The following is a 19,920-nucleotide window of genomic DNA, read 5'->3' on the forward strand; positions in this document are numbered from 1 at the left end:
GACATTTCTATAGGGGATGTTGCCATTTAGCAGATGAAAAGAACCTTCCAAATCTGAGATCAGAGTATAATATCCCTTGAAATAATATTCATCTGTGTATTTTATTACCTACTCTTTGAAGTCTGATTTACTATTATTGTTACTAGAAATTTGAATTTACATACATATAACTGAGTTTTGCTCTCTAAGCCACCTGCTTGTGCGTGAATAAGTTTTTTGCCTGTTGTAGTTTGTCACCTGCTGTTCTCACCTGTAATGAGTGTAGGGAGTGAGGTTTGGTATCTCCAACATCTGGGCATCAGGTTCATTCTCTTCTTCGTAGAGGCAGTTCCACTCCTCCTCATCACCTATGGCACCAATCTGTTTAGGAGGAGGAGGAGAATGCCAAGTGGGTTTAGCAAATACTATGGATTTCCAGTCTCCATGTGAAACAGACCACCAAGTTACGAATTCCCATGCTCATCATGCCACCTCTGTTTGTGGAAGAAGGGGCTAGTTTGGGGGTGGGGAATCTGTGGTCTCAAGGCCACATGTGGCCTTCTAGGTCCTTGGATGTGGTCTTTTGACTGAGTCCAAGTTTTATAGAACATATCCTTTTACTAAAAGGGATTTGTTCTGTGAAGTATGGATTCAGTCAGAGGGACACATTTGAGGACCTAGAAGGCCACATGCGGTCTCAAGGCTGCAGGTTCCTCACCCCTGGGTTACTCCTTGCCCTCCTGGATCTAGAGGAGAGGAAAATATAATTCCTCTGAAAATCTCCTGTTTCTCAGGACCATACCACCTAAAATAGAGGCACCCCTGTCAGATGAGAGGACCATCATAATCTTGTTCTAATAGGCTTCTATGCTCCTGTCCCTGTCATACTCTAACCCCTGAATGGTCAGTGTGCCCCTGATGAGGACTGACATGTAGGAGGTAGAGGGTATGCAAGGAGACAATATCAGGCCAAACAAATAGTGCTGAGATGAGACCAATCCAGGGTCCAGGGCTGTTTAACATTTCATAAATGACTTATATGATGGAATAGAAAACATGCTCATTAAGTTTGCAGATGGAACCAAGCTGGCAGGTAGCCAGCACTTTGGAAGACAGCAACAGAATTGAAAATGACCTTGGTAAATGGAAGAAGTGGTCAGATTCAAAAGAGAATGAAGTTCAATAAAATAGGATAGCGTATTCAGGGGCAAGAAGACAAAAGCAAAAACAGACTGTTGGATGACTGGATAAAAAGAAATCTGGCAGAAAAAGATTTAGGGGTCAGAGTGGATAACAAGTTGCAGATGAATCAGCAATGCACTATTGTTCTTTTAAAAAGCAAGCAGAATAGAGGAATGCTGAGTCAGAAGTTAAAAAAAATACAACGAAGGAACTATGAGGATTCTCTCATTATCTTCATTATTTTTGTATGAAAAATAACCAAAGATTTAAGGGCGAGATGCAAACATGATTAAGAAGTTAGACAAAAAACCCTTTGGGAAAGGTCAAAGCCACTCAGGCTATTCTGGAGAAGGGAAAGCTGAGCAGCACCAAAAGTAGTTTTTGGCAGAGAGAAAACAGAGAACAATGAGTGTGGCAATGAGAAGGCTCTAGCTGAAGAGGGTTCAGAGGCAGTTGAAGGGCACTGCTAGAATTACATAAAAGCAGAGAGGCCCTTTCAGAATGACTAAGTTCTATAAGTTGAGAAAATTTTGTCAAGGTCAACATCTGGGATGTAAACCTGATAACCCCATTTTCCTACAGCCATCCTTGGATGTACCATGTGTTCCTCTTTGTTCTGACTCTGCCCACTTACAGGTCTACAAGCTTTAGAAAGCCTTGTTTTGGACACACAGGCACCTTACAGATGTTGACCTGGGAGCTACAGAAGAACCAGCTGGCCTTCTTGAAACCCTCTGCAGAGGGCAGAGCAGATTTGCTCCATAATACATAAGAAGCAGCATAATGCAGTGGATTAAGGCACTGGACTCAGAAATAAGAGTATCCAAATTCAAATCTCACCTCACACACTGACTAGCTGTGTGACTCTGGGAGTGTCACTCTCTGTGCCTTAATTTCTTCATTTATAAAAGGAAGATTTGGATTCAATGGCCAGTATGAACTCTTCTATAAACTACTTTCCCTATAAATGGGAAATAGAAATGACTGGTTTTCTTTAGATAGTACACCCAAATAAGCATGTTTTTACATGTGGCTAGATTAATAATAAAGGACATATGAAGAAAGATGCTATCCGCATGCAAATTGTATGGGATAATTTTACATATATATGTATATGTCTATTTATACATCTATGAATCTATCATCTTCCTATTTGCATCTAAATGGTAGCCATCTCTAGTGGCAGGGAAAGGGGAGAGAAAAAAGAGGAAAAAATGTACATAATAACTTTGTATATATTTAATACCAATAGTAAGCTGTACATAGTAGATTTGCAGTTTCATGTGTAATCATATTTTTATTATACCATGTTATGGGAATGTTTGCTTTATTTCATAAATTAAAAATAAAATAAATTTTCTTTCTTTCTGCACTAGGGCTTGATCCCAAAGCACTCATTAAGCTTTAGGCTGGAGGAAAGGTCAGTATAAGGGCTAGCCTAAACTGAACATAACAGAAGAGGTCCAGCACATCGTGGAGGTGACTCAGCCAAGGGACCAAAGGGACTGGGGAGCCCAAGAATTTAACAGCAAGGGGGGGCCTAGAATGAAGTCCTTGCCTCTGTCAATACAGGGTATCATTCCGTCTGTTTCTTCCCATTGACCTAGGTCTCCCAAGAAATTTGACATTTCACTGTGAGGATAAGACTATGAGATCATGACTTTTTCTTTCTTTCTTTCTTTCTTTCTTTCTTTCTTTCTTTCTTTCCTTCCTTCCTTCCTTCCTTCCTTCCTTCCTTCCTTCCTTCCTTCCTTCCTTCCTTCCTTCCTTCCTTCCTTCCTTTCTTTCTTTCTTTCTTTCTTTCTTTCTTTCTTTCTTTCTTCCTTCCTTCCTTCCTTCCTTCCTTCCTTCCTTCCTTCCTTCCTTCCTTCCTTCCTTCCTTCCTTCCTTTCTTTCTTTCTACCAAGAAGTTGCAAATAGCACTATCACTTCAGGTAAAGTTATCATAGAACTCTAATTTTGGAACTAAAAGGAACCTCAGAGGCCATCCATCTAATCCAACCCCCTCAATTTTACCATTAAGGAAACTGAGATATAGGGAAGGTAAATTACTTGGCCAAGGTTATACAAGTAATAAGCACCAGAGGTAGGTTTTATACCTTTGTCTGATGGGATGCTGGGCTGCATATGATTGGGCCCCAATTCTAAAATCACATTTCTCTTTAAAAATCATATTTCTCCCTAGCCTCAAAACACTATCCCAGGTAGTTTCTCCACAGCCCAAGGACACAGCCTGCCCTAGCAAAAACTATTATCTCCCTTCCCACTATAGCAGCCAGATGCACCTATAGAACTTATTAGCTTGATCCAGCTGTGTACTAGCTGAACCGGATGTGCACTGGGTCATAACGACATTTACTGCTCACTGACCAATCATATGTATCCTAAACTTAGACATACATATATTCCCTTACATTTATCTTGTCTAACAAGACATTGATGAGAGCAGCCTGGTATTTCTGAGCCAGCCCTAACCATTACTTGATTTAATGATGCTTCAGGCCTAAAACCACACCTGCAGGTAGCCCCTCCCTCCCTTTGGGTTATTTTCTGATGAACTCTGGGTAAAATACTGGGCAGTAGATACCAAAAGTGCGTGTTCCTTTAAGAACTGACCACTCCTTAACCACTCCCTAATCCCACCCCAAAACACCTAGTTAGCATATTTGGCACATGCTTTACTTTAGAATATCCTCTATAAACTTTACTTGTACCCCTCTATGGTTGCAGGTTCCCTAAGAACTCTCTCCTGCTGAAAAGTGTAATAAATCTTTACTTTGACCTCAGCGGTGCTTGAGTCTGCAAATTCCTTCCAGGAGGCCAGCTTCTGGTACCCTGGTCTTTGTAGGAGTCTCACCACACCCTCCCTTCCAGCCCTCATCAGGTCCTCTGACCAGAGATCTCTCCATTGTACCACACTGCCTCCTTTTAAAGTGGATGTCATCTGCCTTGGCATTTAAATCATTTCATAACATATTACAGTTATTTAGTCACACAAGACAAGCAGGCATGGAGGGGTTGACATCTACATCACTGAAAGAAACGTTGCTATCAATGGAATCACAATTCCACTGGCATTTCTGAGAGTAAACATGTTTCATCCCTCCCTCCACAAAGAAACATGACATTGTTCATCACTGTATTTATTGGATGTTTTTTGATCCTTACAACAATAATCTAAGAAGTAAGTACTCTGTCTAATAACCTCCATTTTGCAGGTGAAGAAACTGAGGTTCACAAAATTTACTTAAATAACCAATAATTATCTGAGCCACAATAAGAACTTGGATATTTTTTGACTTTCTGAGTCCATCATTCTTCCCATTGCACTATGTGGCCTTGTCCAATGAATGGGGTGACTTATGGAATGTCACGAACTCTGGCAGGATGAGGAAGTAAAAAGTAAAAAATGTTTAATGAATTTTGAGTCAGGGGGCTTGGGTTTTAGTTACAACCCTGCCCCACCTAACTGACTTTGGGCAAGTTATTTCGGCTCTAGTGATCTCAGTTTCCTTAAGATGATCTTGTACAGCCCTCCCTCACTCAAATCAAACTCAACTGCAAGTCATGTCATCATCTTGATGTCATGGTCCTCTTAGAGAATGAAGGACTAATCTGTGAGTGAGTAGCAATTCTCTTCCTCCTCCTCCTCCATCAGGGTTCCACTCCCAAAAGCTGCCTTTTTTCCTCTGGGTTTACATCTCTTGCTCAACGATGAAGTTTCAGACCTAATTCACTCTGGAGTTCATAGATTGGACAAGTCCTCACCTATCTAGCACAGAGTGGATTTAAATACTAAATAGATGGCAATTGTTTTTCTCTTTTACCCAGGAACCTTGAGGGTCTTCTCCTCCCAGTTTGATTGTTTTTTTTACATCCCTTGTGCAATGACTTAAAGAAGCCTATTCATTGAATGGGTATATCTCACTCAAAGTAAGACTGTGATAACATCTTGACCTGAAAGGGTCAGGATTTCACATTGCATCCTGGGCCATCTCCAGCCTTCCTGATGAATATCAGGCCATTAGATCCACATGGCACAGGAGACGAAAGTGAGGTTGATAACCTTACACAACCCTCCCTCACTCAAATCAAAGTCAACTGCAAGTCATGTCATCGTCTTGATGCCATGGTCCTCTTTGAGAATGAAGGACACACACAATCTCTAACATTCCTCTGAACTCTGTTATTCTGTGTTATGTGACTGCCTGTGCCACCCTTCTTCCTATATCTATTCCTACTTTAGAACTAGTAGTCCCTAATATTTTAGAAATCTGCCTTTTTAATTGATCTCCAATTGCTTTAAGACCCCCAACTTAATAGCTATAGTCATTCTTGTGTTGGTTTATTTAAAGCTTTCCATTACTTGAACTTAATGACCTGCTTTTAGATATCTTTACCATGTGGTCCCTAGTTATTATCTCTTGGGTAAAATATTTGGCTACAAAAGCTCAGCGATAGCAGCTCATCTCAGTGTTAGTTCAGACATTGTCATCCTGCAACCAGCTGTCAGATAATGATCAGTGATGTATCTATGTTTATGCTTCTGTCCCTAACCTGATGGTTTGTGTATTTTACTGAAGATTCCTGTCCTCAGGAGGGGTGGTTAACACATCAAAATGATGTTTGATGAGCTTGTCAAAGTGCTGATCCTTAAAAGGGCAAATTGCTATACCTAGCAAGCTACATTCCCAGTTCCCTGATCCAGAATTGTCAGTAGGCTGCAGCAACAATTAAAATGTCAGGCACATAAGGATGACCCAGAACTTCTAAATTCCAAGTTCAAGTATTGCCATATAAATCATGAAGTCTGCAAAGGCAAAATTCTGTGAACGTAATCTCTATTAGATGAGAGACATCCTATATGATAACTGAAAGAAGACTAAGGCTTGACTTCTGTCTCTGGCACTCATTAGCTGTGGGATGACAGGAAAGTAAGTTAACATTGTTGACTTTCACTTTCCTGATCTGTAAAATGTCAGTCAGTCATTAGGCACCTACTTCTATGCCAGGTACTATGCTAAATGCTGGGGATACAGAAAAATGCCAAAGCAGTGTCTACCCTCAGGGAGGACTCCTTGCTCAAGATACTGGAGTGGTTTACTCATTTTACAGAAAAGGAAACTAAGGCAGGGTTAAGTGACTTGCTCAGGGTCACAAAACTAGTAAATGTTTGAGGCTGGATTCTGATTTGAATTCAGGAATTTGAGTCTTCCTGATTACAAGTCCAATGCTCTATCTACTGCACCATCTAGCTGCCCTAATGGAGGAGACAAACAGTCAAATACATACATACAAGCTATACACAGGATTAAAAGGAAATAATTAATGGAGGGAAGGTACTAGAGTTAAGAGAAGTTCGGAAAGGCTTCATATAGAAGATGGGGTTTTAGTTGGAACTTAAAGGAAGACAAGGAAGAAGCTGGGAGGCAGAAATGTGGAGGGAGAGCATTCCAGGTATGGGATAGCCAGGGAAAATGCCCAGAGCTGAAAGATGGAATGTATTGTTCATGGAAAAGCAGGGAAGCCAATGCCTCTGACTCAAAGAATATGTGGTTAGGAGTAAGATGTACAAAGACTAGAAAAGTGGTGGAAGGCTTGGTTATAAAGGGCTTGAATGCCAAATAGAGGATTTTGTTTTTGACTCTGGAGGCAATAGGGAGCCAACAGAGTTTACTGAGTAGGGGAGGGTGACATGACCAGATCCGTGTTTTAGGAAAATCACTTTAGTAGCTGAATGGATGAATTGGAACAGAAGTTTCCAAACTTATTCGGCCTGCCCCTACCCTTTTCAAAAATAAAATTACTCAGTGCCCCCCTGGAAATCTATTTTCTTTAACCCTTTAATGTTTTTTTAAAATATGTGTCATCTCAAAAAATATAATTTTTTTAAATGATGCATTTAAATTTAATAATTTATTCTAAATTTGCAGTTTTTTCCTGCTTTGAAATTTTGACAAGGCAATATTGTGTCATGTAACTGTATAGTATGGCATTGTAAACAAGTCATTACATGCACATATTCCTACTAATGCTTCCTACATTTCCCAACAATAAGGACATACTCACCTGCCAACATCTGCTTGTTAAGATCTGTTGGTGGACTTGACCACTGGTTGGTTATAACTTGCATTGTGTGTGTTTATTTGGAAAATAACGTAATTTCCATGATTTTAATTCTGTTACTCAACAGATGAAACATGTGTGAATGGTTTTTCAAAGTTTTCTTCTCTTCTTTCCTTATGCTTCTACCACCCCCTTATTTTTATTCAACACCTCCCCCCCCCAATTGCACCAGAGGCTACTACCATTCCTCCACTGGATCATTCTGATGCTTCCCACCGTGGGCAGTATCACCCACTTTGGGAACCTATGTATTACAGTGAGGAGAGACTTGAGACAAGCTGATTCACCAGCAAGCTATGGAAGTAGTCCTGGTATGAGGGGAGAGATTCAAGAGATACTATACAAGTAAAATAAACAAGGTCTTGGGAACATATTGGATAAGGGAAGGGAGAGATAGTGAGGAATCCAGGATGACTCCTAGAGTATAAACTGAAGAGACTGAGATGATGGGGAAATTAGAAGTGGGGAAAATACATGGGGAAAAGATAATGAGTTCAGTTAGGTATACTACTGCATAGACTAATAGTTACACTATCTCTCTATCTCATAAGTTCATTGTAGGGAAAATACTATTAAAATTATCAATACATTTTGCCTTTAAGTCAACTTCATTTCCAAATACATCTCTTCCCAGAAAGTTATCCTTTATAATAAGTTATTTTTAAAATTAAAAGAAAAAAAGCATTTCAACAAAATTAACCATCAAATCAAGCAAATCTAAGAGTATATGCAATATTCCAGACCCATAGTCCCCCACCTCTGTAAAGAATGGAATGGAGAAGGTGCATTTTCTCCTCTCTTCCTCAGGATCAAGTTTAGCATATTACTGGCTCATTGTTGTTCAGTCAGCACCCTGAAGACATAGCATGCTAATACTGTTTAAGAGGTTTTCTTTGCAAAGATACTAGATTTCCTAAAAATCCAGTGGATTTAGGCAAACAGAGGTTATGTGACTTGCCCAGGGTCACACAGCTAGTAAGTGTCTGAGGCTGCATATGAACTCAGTTCCTCTTTATCCCAGGCCCAGTTCTGTATCCACTATACACCTAGCTGCTTGGGAGAGTCCTATATAGCACCTTGAAGTGCTACATAAGTATTCCAGTACAACCATGATCTTATCAAGATGCAGATACTCCTCAATGATTTAGATAGCAATCCATCAATATCAGTCTATATGGTGTCCTCTTAATGGTCTGCCACAAGGTATCCATCCACCCAACATGCTGGGGACCTTCCAGTGTGAGATACAAGCCTGGTTATATCAATGTGAGTTAGCATCATTACTCATGGTTATAAAGACTGATATATGGAAGTCAATGAAGAGGATGGTCTAAATATGTCCAGGTAGTTTTTGCAGCTTGTACTCAAGCTAATGGTGCTTTAGCTATTCTGAGGATAAATAGATGATCCTGAGTTTCTAGGTCAGTTGATCTAGGATCTTTCACTTAACATACCATTCAATTTTTAAATGCTAAAAAGACATTGAGATTGCAATCAGGATGATAATACTTTGCAGCATTAAGTGTCTAGAATGGACACATTTCAGTTTGCATCTGGAAAACCACCATCTGGGAACTTGCCTTGATTATTACCATATTCTGTTGTGCCTTTTTTTCCTGTTAATTTGTGTGTATGTATGAGTATGTGTATGTATTTGCCTTCACATGGAAAATTTTCATATATTATCAAAATTCCAGAGACATTCTTGTAGAAAGTTTATTCTGGATACCTTGGAAAGTAAATTCCTTCCCTTTTCCTCTCTGACCTCTCTGCTCCACTATTTTTGAATCCTCTTCCCTAATCTCCTCCATATGCACACACACACACGCACACACACACATATGCACACACACACAGTATAGCTTAAACAAGAAATAAACAAGCTTGACAAGTGATTTTGACCCTCATTGTGATACCACTCCTTTCAACCCTCTTCTACCCTTCCTTTGTGGCACTGTCCCTGTGGGCATTAATTCCATCTGTCCAGCTGCTGTGCTACTCCCATAAGCATTAATCTGGCAGCCTCATTGCTCCCTGGCCCCCATGGACATACATCTGCCTGTTCCCATCACTCCTTGGGGCTGAATGTGCTCTTGGCCACATGCAGTGATGCAGGTTGAGAAAGCATGGCCAAGCAACTCAGCAAGGGAGCTCTTTGGAATTAATGCCAACAGGGTCAAAGGAGGAAATTGGAGACACTTTGTTTCTCAGCCTTTTAGTAGTTTTCCACCAGCCATGACCAAGAGAAGTGGAGGAGATCTATCAAGACTTCCAGTGACTCTAGCAAAGAAGAGAGCCCAAACAAGGAGCTTGTTTTGGCTTTGGAAGAGCAAGAGATTGTGAAAGATAAGACAGTATCATGCCTGCAATGCCATTAGAAAAAAGTAGCAGAACCTATCATTATGTTATCAGTTGAAGACTCAATAGAACAACGGATCTCTGTGTGGCATTGGGAAGGGCAAAATAATAAGCAGCCCTAGAATCTATCACGTCTTTGGTAAGAGACATGCATATCTTTTAAATGGTTAAATCCCAAGTTTCGAGGAGTTTAGGTCTTTTGGCTAAGATCCAACGTAGTGCAATCTTTATTCTGAGAACTATAGTGCCGCAAAATTTGAAAGGCCCAGAGAAAATTCTAAAACTGGATCATTCTAAATGCGATTCTGGAGGCAAATGATTGTAGTAAGAGTAATTTTGCTTTTAGAAATCTGGGAAAGGAATTCAAAATTTTATATAAATCAGAACTTTTGAAAAAATGAACGTTTTGGCTTTTTTCTCAGAGTTGGACAGATATTCTTTAATAAATGTTTTTTTCTTCGAGTCTAAAATCAGATTTAAATGACAGCATGCTGAAGTGTTACAGTAGCTACTGAGTATTGGTAGACAATGGTCTGTCCACTAATAATCCATAGCCTTGGCAAGGGACATAGAAGCTTTTCCCATCCCATTCTCTCACAGGGAGGTAGAATTATGATGGCTTTTTTTTCCTTTTAATTTTAGAACAGATAAGAGCCCTTTAAAATTCCTGTCATAAGAGCCAAAACTCCACATTTCAAATGCCACCCATCAGCAGGTAGGTCATTAGGAGCCATTATGGACCATACCATCCAGTCACTAAAGCAATAGGAGTTGGTGAGCGAGTGATATTCAGACAGGCAGGGGAGGCATCCAACTCTCTGTGTCTAAGTAAAGCATTTATTTGGCACCTGCTGGCTATAAAGCTGGGGTCATTTAGAAACTTTTACTTCTTAAGTAACTACTCTAGACCGTGCTAGGGCAGCATGAGGTTTCCCTAAAGTGTTAGTTTCTATTCAGAACTAAGCATTTTTTTCATTAGGAAAGGTCCTGAGCAAGTCTGGCACTGAGAAGCAGGTGGAGGAGGGGAAGAGAAGGCCTCTCTTTCCAATTAGCTTGGTAACAGGTGGCACCAGTCCACCACAAAGACCACTGGTGGGCAGAGTCACTGCCCAGGCAGTAATCATTACCTCCTCAGGGATCTCTAGAGTGCCAGGAAAGGTGATAATGAAAAGAAAAGAGAAATCAGCGAACTACAGTTCCATCAAAAATCTATCCTTCATCCAGAACTTCTTAAAAAAAAAAAAAAGACAAGAGATTCCAAGAACTCATTCCATGGAAACCTGCCAACCCAGCAGCACCCTGCTTATTCAAAATCCTGGTGTCAGCAGGAAAAGTTGCAAAGAAAGCAACTTCCCCAAATACCGAGTCCCCTTTTACTCTGAGTGGCTTTCCCCTGTGCATAAGCCAAATGAAGTTTCCCCAAAGGAAGATCACTGGCAGGCACAGAGAATGTGTGAGCAGACTGGGAACTTGTGTAGAGATATATCTCTGGCAGAACAGCAGCCAGGCTAGGACAGTACACTCAGCTGCATAGCTCTTCTGACAGGCTGGGTCTAGCCCTCAGGCAGGTTCAGGGAACAAAATATATGTGAACTCCTGTGAACCAAACTGAATTTTTAAAAGGACACTACTAAGTATTTCATTGATCTGGCCTTACTAGGAGAATTCAACTTCAAAATCTGAATCATATTCTCTGTCTCTCTCTCTCTCTCTCTGAGTTGGAAAGAAGGTGTTGACCTGCACTGAGGGAATTTCGGATCCAGGAGTCTCCTATACTCAATATAATCACAGGTCTAGTCCTATTCCTGTCCATAAGAATGATCTCACTGGCATACAGAAGTCTTCTTGACTTCAAGGTTACTGCTCAATCTACTCCCCCTAGGAAAGCCTCAACCAACGAAGGAATTGAGATGAAATATAATTCAACACAAAGGCATACTTCCCCACAAAAGAATAAGATTTTGTTTATGAAACCATGTTTGTCATTTGTGTTTTATATAGACACAGGCTTATACTTCTTAAAATAGTCTGTAGTGAATAGTTCCCCGTTAGGGGCACTTCAGGTGTCACTCTCACAGTAGGATTTTCTTTTCACGTCATATTTTAAAAATCATATACCAGAGTGCAAAGGGATCTGATAGACTAATGAATACTGAGGCTACCTTAAATCATTAATCTCCAACAGATTTTTTTTATACTGGTCCAGAAATAAAGGAAAAAGTCATTGGAAAGGTGCTATTATGGCCAATCTAGCAAACAATCAACATTTTGAAATATCTAAGTATGTGTTTCATTCCTACCTATCACCATAGTACCCAAATGCTCTGGCAGCAACATTATACCAGAACAAAAGATGAAACTGCTTGTGCCCAGATGACCACATTATTATTGGAGGAGCCATTAGAGCTGATGACAGCTCTCCTCTTGCACAGAGGACTATTCAAAAAATAACGTCTCTTTTTCTTTTATAAAAAAGAAATTCAACCATAAAAGTCGAGTTTTATTGTAATGGAAATGCTGACAGACACTTATCAACAGGGTCACAAATGGCCCTAATGTGTAGCAGTAATGAAGACAGGGAGTGATACAATTAGCTGAAAATTCTTAACTTTGGATATGGAAACATGGGTTAAAAAAAAAAATACTTGGTTCACAAACCTGGCAGCAGGATGGAAAGGATTAGTGTGTAGGTCACAATCTCCTGGGGTGAAATCAATAATTAATTGATAAATAGTAAGTAAGCACCTACTCTCTACTAATCACTGGGATTGTAGAGACAAAAATGAAACCACCACTGTTCTCAATGAGCTTAATTCAATTGTGACATGACAGGAGGATGGGCTGGATATTTAAGGGAATTAAAATTGTGAATTTAAAAAATTCTGTCAAGATAAAGTTATAGGGCATTTCAAAGGGCATGATAGATTAAATATGGTAGTTTCTATATCTAGGGTATATCTTAGACATGTAGTTGATTACCTGTATTTAAATCTAGGCAATCATTGGTGGAACATGGCACCAACTACCTAGATTATATCACCGACCTTGAAACATAGAAGTGGTCCCACATGTTTATTGTTGCTTAGTCCTGATAAGAGAGGCAAATTTAGGATAATGGAAAGAACACTGGCCCTCAGGTCAAGGACCTAGCTTCAAATTTGGTTTCAGGCCCTTAATATATGTGTAACCTTGAAGTAAGTCATTTAATCTTCTCTGTACTACAGTTTTCTCATCTGAAAAATGAAGAATTTGTGTTAGATGACTTCTAACATCCTCTCCAGTCTTAAATCTGCAATTGTCCTATGGTGACACTAAAGCTGAAGAAGTAAAATTAAGTCTTGTCCGAAGAGGTTTAGGCCAATATAGTATGTTACTAATCGTGAAGGAGAAACACAAAAAGATATCATCAGAGGGATGTATGCTAGAAAGGCAGGTGTGTCAATCATGTTTCAGAAGAAGGGATAATGGATAGACAACCTGTGTGCTTCAAGGGAATTCACCCAATGGCATGAGATCAAGATAAGTTGCCAAGAGGATAGACAAAATCTCTTTGGCAGATTTTAAGGGAGGATATGGAAAAGAGTTACAGAAGATGATGGATTATGGACATATTGTGGTCTGCGTCAGAGGAAGGTGCACTCAGATACATGAGATCATAGGTACCCTAAGTACCATATTCATTTATCTGATCAACCTACAAGTGGCAAACCCTGAGAAGATGGGAAAAGTAGTGAAAAGACCAGGGGCATCCAGAGCACAGTTCCTAGTGTCCTCCCTGTCCTGTATCTCAATACATGAGGATAAAGGGGGTGATGGGGATGGGCTCTTAGGCCCCCTCTCAGACTAGAATCAAAATACCACTTATTGTTGTCGGTGCCATTCATCCTTCATTTTCGAAGAGGACCAGTGTCATCATGGGTGATATTTTGACTTACACATGAATTAGATTTTAATTTAGAGCTGCACAAAGTCGCCAGCCTCACTCTCTTTCAGAGTCACTGAAGCTTAGTGGCAGGACAAGCGGCAGAATCAAGATGACTGGCTATGGCCCAGGATACAATGGATAATCTTGGCAACTCCAATGCCTGACCAAGGTCTGAGTTCTCATGGCCATTGTAACAAACTGCTCTCATCTGCCCATGGACTACTGATAACTCATAAGATCGCAGGATCATTGGTTTTGAGCTAGAAGGAAACTTAAGGTCCATTTAGTCTCTCTCATCTTGGAGATAAGGAAACTGAGTTGCAGAAAGTTTAAGTGATTGACCCCAAATCACACAGTAGAATTGGAACTCAGATCTTCTTGACTCTAAAATTAGCCACCTCCTTATGTTGCCCCTCTAATTTCTAATACAAATTTCCTATCAGATAGGCTTGGAGTTCACATTGTGTCTTGCTTTACTTTTTTAAATGTAAATACGAAAAACCATTTAACTAGGGAAGATTGAGAATGCCTGAACCAGATATTTTCTCAGTATTTAATTCAATTCAATAAAAATGAAGTGATTACCATGTGTGAGGTATTGTATTAAGCATTGAGATTACAAAAACTAAACAGACAGTTCTTGCCCTCAAGGAGCTTATAATCTAATGGTGGGGACAAAATGCAAATAAATAAATACAAAACAAGTTATATACAGAATAAATAGAAACAATGAACAAAGGGAAGGCACTAAAATTAAGAGGGGTTGGATAAATTTTCCTGTAAGAGGTGGGATTTTAGTTTGAATTTAAAGGAAGCCAGCGAGGTCTGTAGTTGGAATGACAGAGGGAGAGGATCCTAGATATGGAAGACAGCCAGAAGCAGCTGATAGACGAAGCATCTTGTTCATGGAACAGCCAGGAGATCAGTGTCACTGGATCAAAGAGTATGTGCTGGGGAGCATGGTGTAAGAAGACTGGGAAGGTGGGAGGGAGATGGGTTATAAAGGGCTTGGAATGCCAAACAGAGTATTCTGTACTGGATCCTTGAGGCAATAGGGAACTATTGGAGTTGGCTGAGTAGGGTGGGTGACACCTTAATGACTAAATGGAGGATAGAACGGAGTGGGAAAAGATTAAAGACAGGAAGACCCACCAGCAGACCACTGCAGTTATCAAGGCACAACGTGACAAGGGCCTGCCCAAGAGTGGTGGCAGTGTGCAATGCTAATGTAAATGGGAAAATTTTTCCCATTCATTATTAGGCCCATGGGACCTGCTTAGGTCACATGTGGTGGGAGGAGCTTGCTGAATGGATGGAACAGGGAGGGTGGAGCAGAGCTGGGAGGAAGTTGGTCAGGCTAGTCCTAGCTGGGAAGGACACAGGTAGGCAGGCACAGCTTAGGCTCTTGAGTGTTTTTCTGTAGGAAGGTCCCAGTGGGGATGGGGAGGCTTGGGAATGGCTTTGCCCTCTGTGGTGATAACCTGTATTGACTTCTTGGTTGCTATGACAGATTTTGCTTTCTGGTTCTGAGATTTGACCTTCTGGTGTCTAAATAAATGTTTTTGTTCTGCCTTCTATATGGTGAGTCTGTTATACTTGGTGATGGAGAACTACACTGTCATATTCATAGTCACCATCAGCGCTGTGAATATTGTCTTGGCAATACACAGTATCAGAAGAGAGAAGTTGGCATAGTGGAGATGATGGAAGAGTGAAATCTACAGGCCTTAGCAACAGTTTGTATATAGGGGTGAAAGATAATGAGGGATCCAGGAGAGCTCCTAGGCTGTGAGCTTCAAGGACTGGGGGAATGACTACTTCACCCTCCACAGTAATAGGTAAGGTATGTGTGAGGGAATGTTTAGGGAGAAAGACAATGACTTTTGTTTTGAACATACTGTGTATTGTATTTTACTATTTAAATTGAGTGGAATATAGCAATGCTAGGATTCTCAACTAATGTGTCCTAGAAAGATGATGGGTAATGTTAATTAATCTTTTATCTTGATATTTCACTATCAATCTCATACTCCTTTCCTTCATATGCTCTTTACGTTCTAGCCACACTAGACTAATTTCTGTCCCCGGGATTCTATCCCTTCCTTCTCCCTTATCTCTCTGCCTTTGCTCAGACCATCTTCCTTAACTGGTATGGATCCTCCTTTCCTTAACTGCACTTGCTGACATCTCTCCCTCACTTCAAAGATTAATTCAGGTGTTGCCTCCTCCATGAAGCCTTCCTGGACTGGCACTCAATCACAAATACCTCAGAATCCAGTGTTAGGATCACTCCTTTGCACTTCTCACTTTCAGTCTTATATTCTAGTCAAAAGTGATGATTCTGATTTCCCCCACAAGGTTGCAAATTCTTTTGAGTACAGGAACTATATCTTATTTCATCTTTGTGTTACCAGTGTCTTGTACATGGTTGGAAACAAATACAAGTTTGTTTAATTGAATAGACAATCTACCTCTCCTTTTGTTAGGAACAATCATTCCTATTTTAACTTGCAAAGAGCATTGGTGAAAGAACATAAGAGAGAAAATATAAAAAGCTTAAGGGACATTTCATCTCAATTTTATTTGTATATTGTCTCTTTCCAAAAGGATTCGCAGGCACTTACCAATAAAAATCCAGTGAAAACTAAAAATGTAATGTTAAAATAAGAATGGAGTCCACATAAGAGGAACAGAAGGAATATATTCTATCAGGACTTGAATTGAGAATATTATGATGCTTAATATATTTATCTGACTGAGTTTTCTAACACTCAAGGCAAAAGAGGGGATAGCACTTGGCTACATAGTTTGCATTATTGGGCAAGTAAGATGTCTGCACAGACAAAATATTTCCCTGGAACTAACCTCAAGTAGAAATTGATTGTGAGAGTCCATGAAGAAAAGATATGTTAAGAAAATATAAGATCCTCTGTGTTTAATTATATATCATAATATGTTACTGCTCATGCATGTTAGATAGTTGAGAAAGTCTTCATTTGAGAACATTAGATCCAAGAGATTCAAGTCACAGGTTTTGGGTTACAATCCTATCTCTTCCATTCCTGATATCTCTGGGACTCAGTTTCCTCATCCATAAAGTGAGGGGAGTTGGACCTGATTGCTTCTGAAGTGCCTTTCAGTTCAGAATTTGTGATCCTGTGATTCTTCTGGGCCTCAGTTCTCACTGTCAGGGGGATGGACTACATGAACTCTATGGTCCCCTCCAGCTCTCACTCTAAGCTCCTACAATCCTTACGTAAAACCCATAAGAGAGAAAGCCAAAGTTACCTTAAGTCTTTGACTTCGTGTGGGAATGTGCCAAACTAAAGAGAAAGCTCCCAGGGTACCTTGAGCTTGGATCTCTCACAATGACCATTCTCAGTGCTCCACTTTCCTTATTCCTTAGTTACAGAGAGAACAGGACTAAACAGACATGAGGATTGTTTTATTAGCACTTTAACACTCTCTAAAACAATTCCTTTAAAAAAAAAAGGCTACTTCCTATTCTGCACAAATAAGCACTAACTGGTGTAGGCCTTTTGGTTTGTTTTGGTTTTGTTTTTAGAATGGAAACAGTTTTACTTGGACCCAAAGCATTACCACTAACGTCTTCATTAGAGAAGATCCTTTTCAGAGCTATTTCTTCTGTAGGTTGAATGTTACTCTAGCTATTACAACACAGTAAATGGTTCTAAGCTGCAGGAGTTTGCCAAGGTACTGAAGCAGGCAACTGTAAATGACAAATGAAAATGTCTAGCAGCTGAGTGTAATCCTTTAGCTATACAAATGTGGGAAAAAGCATTTCGCTCACTAAAGAGCCAAAGGTTACTAATTTAGAAGAGCATCAGTGAATAAAAAAAAAATCTCTCTTTTAAAAGCTTCTTTTCCTCTTACCCCTGGCCCCCAAACATACACATACACAACCTAGGTGAGCATCAGCTTCTCACTCAGACTTTCAATAGCATTCCTCCTGTTACTCGAACTTTTTTTTCCTTCTATAATTCACCAAAGATAAAACTAAATAGTAAAACATTTCTGGTGCACTTTCAAGAACTTGTCAAAATGTAAAGAAGATTTCTCTGTGATGAAAAAGTGGCTAAAAAAAAGTGGCTAAAAACCTGGATTTAATGGACCAAAAAAAAGTAAACTTTATTACGGTTCTGCTATTGTAAACTCGTTAAATGCATTATACTCTGAACCCTCATTGTATAATTATTCATGGAGTATCAGTGCTGGAAGAGACCTACCTAGTTCAATCCCTTGATTCTGGAGATGCTCGAACTGAGGTCAGAGAAGGAGGGTGACTTGCCTGAGGTCTAGACTAGAACCCAGGTTCTCTGACTCTGTGTCCAGTCATGTTCCCACCAGATTACACTATAACATGAAACGTGGTCTAGCATAATTCTATCTCATTTTCATTTCAAGACCAACTTAGATATTGGAAGACCCATAAGGTCATGGTTATGATGTGGTTTATTTACATGTCCCATGATATTGACAATATTACAGAAGGAAGGCCAGTAGCATCATTTGAAGAGCTCTACGTTGGCTGGAATGTTAAAAGTGGGTATGCCAGGTGTGTGACAAGCTAGCAGGTTTGCATGTCACAAGGTACTGCTTGCACAGTGCTGATAATGTTCATCAGATAAAACCATGAGATTTTTCATGATAAATCAGCACACAATTGAAAACCAGTTCAACTCGCTCATTAAAAAGAATAGATGTTAACACAATTAAAATGGAATGACAGCCTATTGATACATTTAATCCAGATATTGAAGGATATAAAATATAAATCTCTCATAAGTCAGACAGAAATGAAAAGGGACCCAATTATAACTAAAGGGAAAAAAGAATTAATCAAATATGCATATAAAGGCCTCTATAGAATCCTATAATGCATTTATAATACAAATCTTTATGTGACATAATGTATGGCAACTTATCCTTTATTTCTTCTTTTGACTGATGTTAATACTTCCAACGAGGCTGGGGAAAGAGCTTGGCATTTCAATCTAGTGAGATTTAAAATGAATCTTATCTTTAAGATGAAAGTTCACCAGGGAAGGGCGAACCTCATGCATAGATAGTGTCATTCTTTTTTATTTTCTCTTAAGTGGTCTTAACTCATACAACACTGCAAGGATAGTTTATTTTTTTGTAACAAAAAAAATTGTAAAGAGAATGAAAAGCAAATAATACTTTTCCTTTGGCTTTCATCATAATTTCACAAATGAGTTGGACACCTCTATAACTAATTGCCTTGCTTATGGCAGCAAAGTAGGAACAAATGGAAATTCCGAGGTAATATAACGTCAGTTGCTGAGAGAAGCAAATAACAGATGTCTTGATTTCTCAAAATTAGCTTCTCTCAGAAAGATAGGACCACGACCTTTGTTCTTTGCTACATACACTGCACGCTGCCATCAGCATACACGCTTTTCAACTAGATTAGATGTCACTTGAGGGCAAGAACTTTGCCATGAACTATTTAACAGACCCCTTAGAAAAATGCTGAGCCTAGACTAGAGTGAGATGAATATCTGTTTGTTGATTCATTAGATAAGCAAACATCTGCGCTTCACACCTCACCATAGCTATAGCAGGATCTGAGTAGCGGAAGAACAAATCTTTTGTATGTTCTCCAAAGAATTCCATTAACATGAATCTTTATAGGATGGTACACAGAATAGTTTCCTTGATTTTCTAATTCTGTGTGATGAATTTTCACAGAATCAATGTGACAAAACTCAAATAGACCTGAAATCATAAAACCCTTGTTTCCGTGGCAGAGATAACCAAATTCACAATACAGAAAGACCCTATTTTGAGAATATAAGAATGGTTGCGGTCCTTTTGACCTTCTGACCTCTTCTTTTGTCAGAAAATAAAACTGCTAATTTTTCCTCGTCTGACTTGGCCAGTTTTCCTGAATTTACATATATTCCATAATTTATAACTCACAAGAAATATTTAATCTACATGAAAGAATTGAACGATTACTCAAGATACAGGACCCAAAATAAACTTCACAGCTACATAATAGTAGGAAAAATGAGATAAATGTACAGGACCATGTTGGATGAGTTCTTTGGGCTGGTTTAGTTTATGTAGAATTGATGGAGAACGGCAGCAGAGCTTTCCAAACAAAAATATTCCACAAACAAGTAAGATACTTCATTTCTCTACTAATGATTTTTTCTTAGCTAAGAAGACACAAACCTAGGAACAAAAAGGAGATAGCATAAGAAGAAAGGAGCATAGGATACAAAAAGGGAAGGCAGAGTTAGATTTCTCAATTAAAAGGCTGAAGAAACCAAGAGATCTTAGAAATGGAGGGAAGCATTTTT

General features: G+C 39.4%; 1 protein-coding gene across 3 annotated transcripts in view; it reads right to left on the reverse strand.

Moving 5' to 3' along the window:
* The window catches only part of SDK1 (sidekick cell adhesion molecule 1), a 1,143,865-nt gene that overhangs the window by 208,393 nt on the left and 915,552 nt on the right, over positions 1-19,920 (reverse strand). For all 3 annotated transcript variants that reach the window (XM_072597683.1, XM_072597681.1, XM_072597682.1), the window contains exon 24: positions 251-360. In XM_072597683.1, coding sequence (XP_072453784.1) covers positions 251-360 — 110 coding nt within the window. The remainder of the gene's footprint in view (positions 1-250; positions 361-19,920) is intronic.

This window comes from Notamacropus eugenii, chromosome 3 (assembly GCF_028372415.1).
Source record: "Notamacropus eugenii isolate mMacEug1 chromosome 3, mMacEug1.pri_v2, whole genome shotgun sequence".
NCBI classification, from domain to species: Eukaryota; Metazoa; Chordata; class Mammalia; order Diprotodontia; family Macropodidae; genus Notamacropus; species Notamacropus eugenii.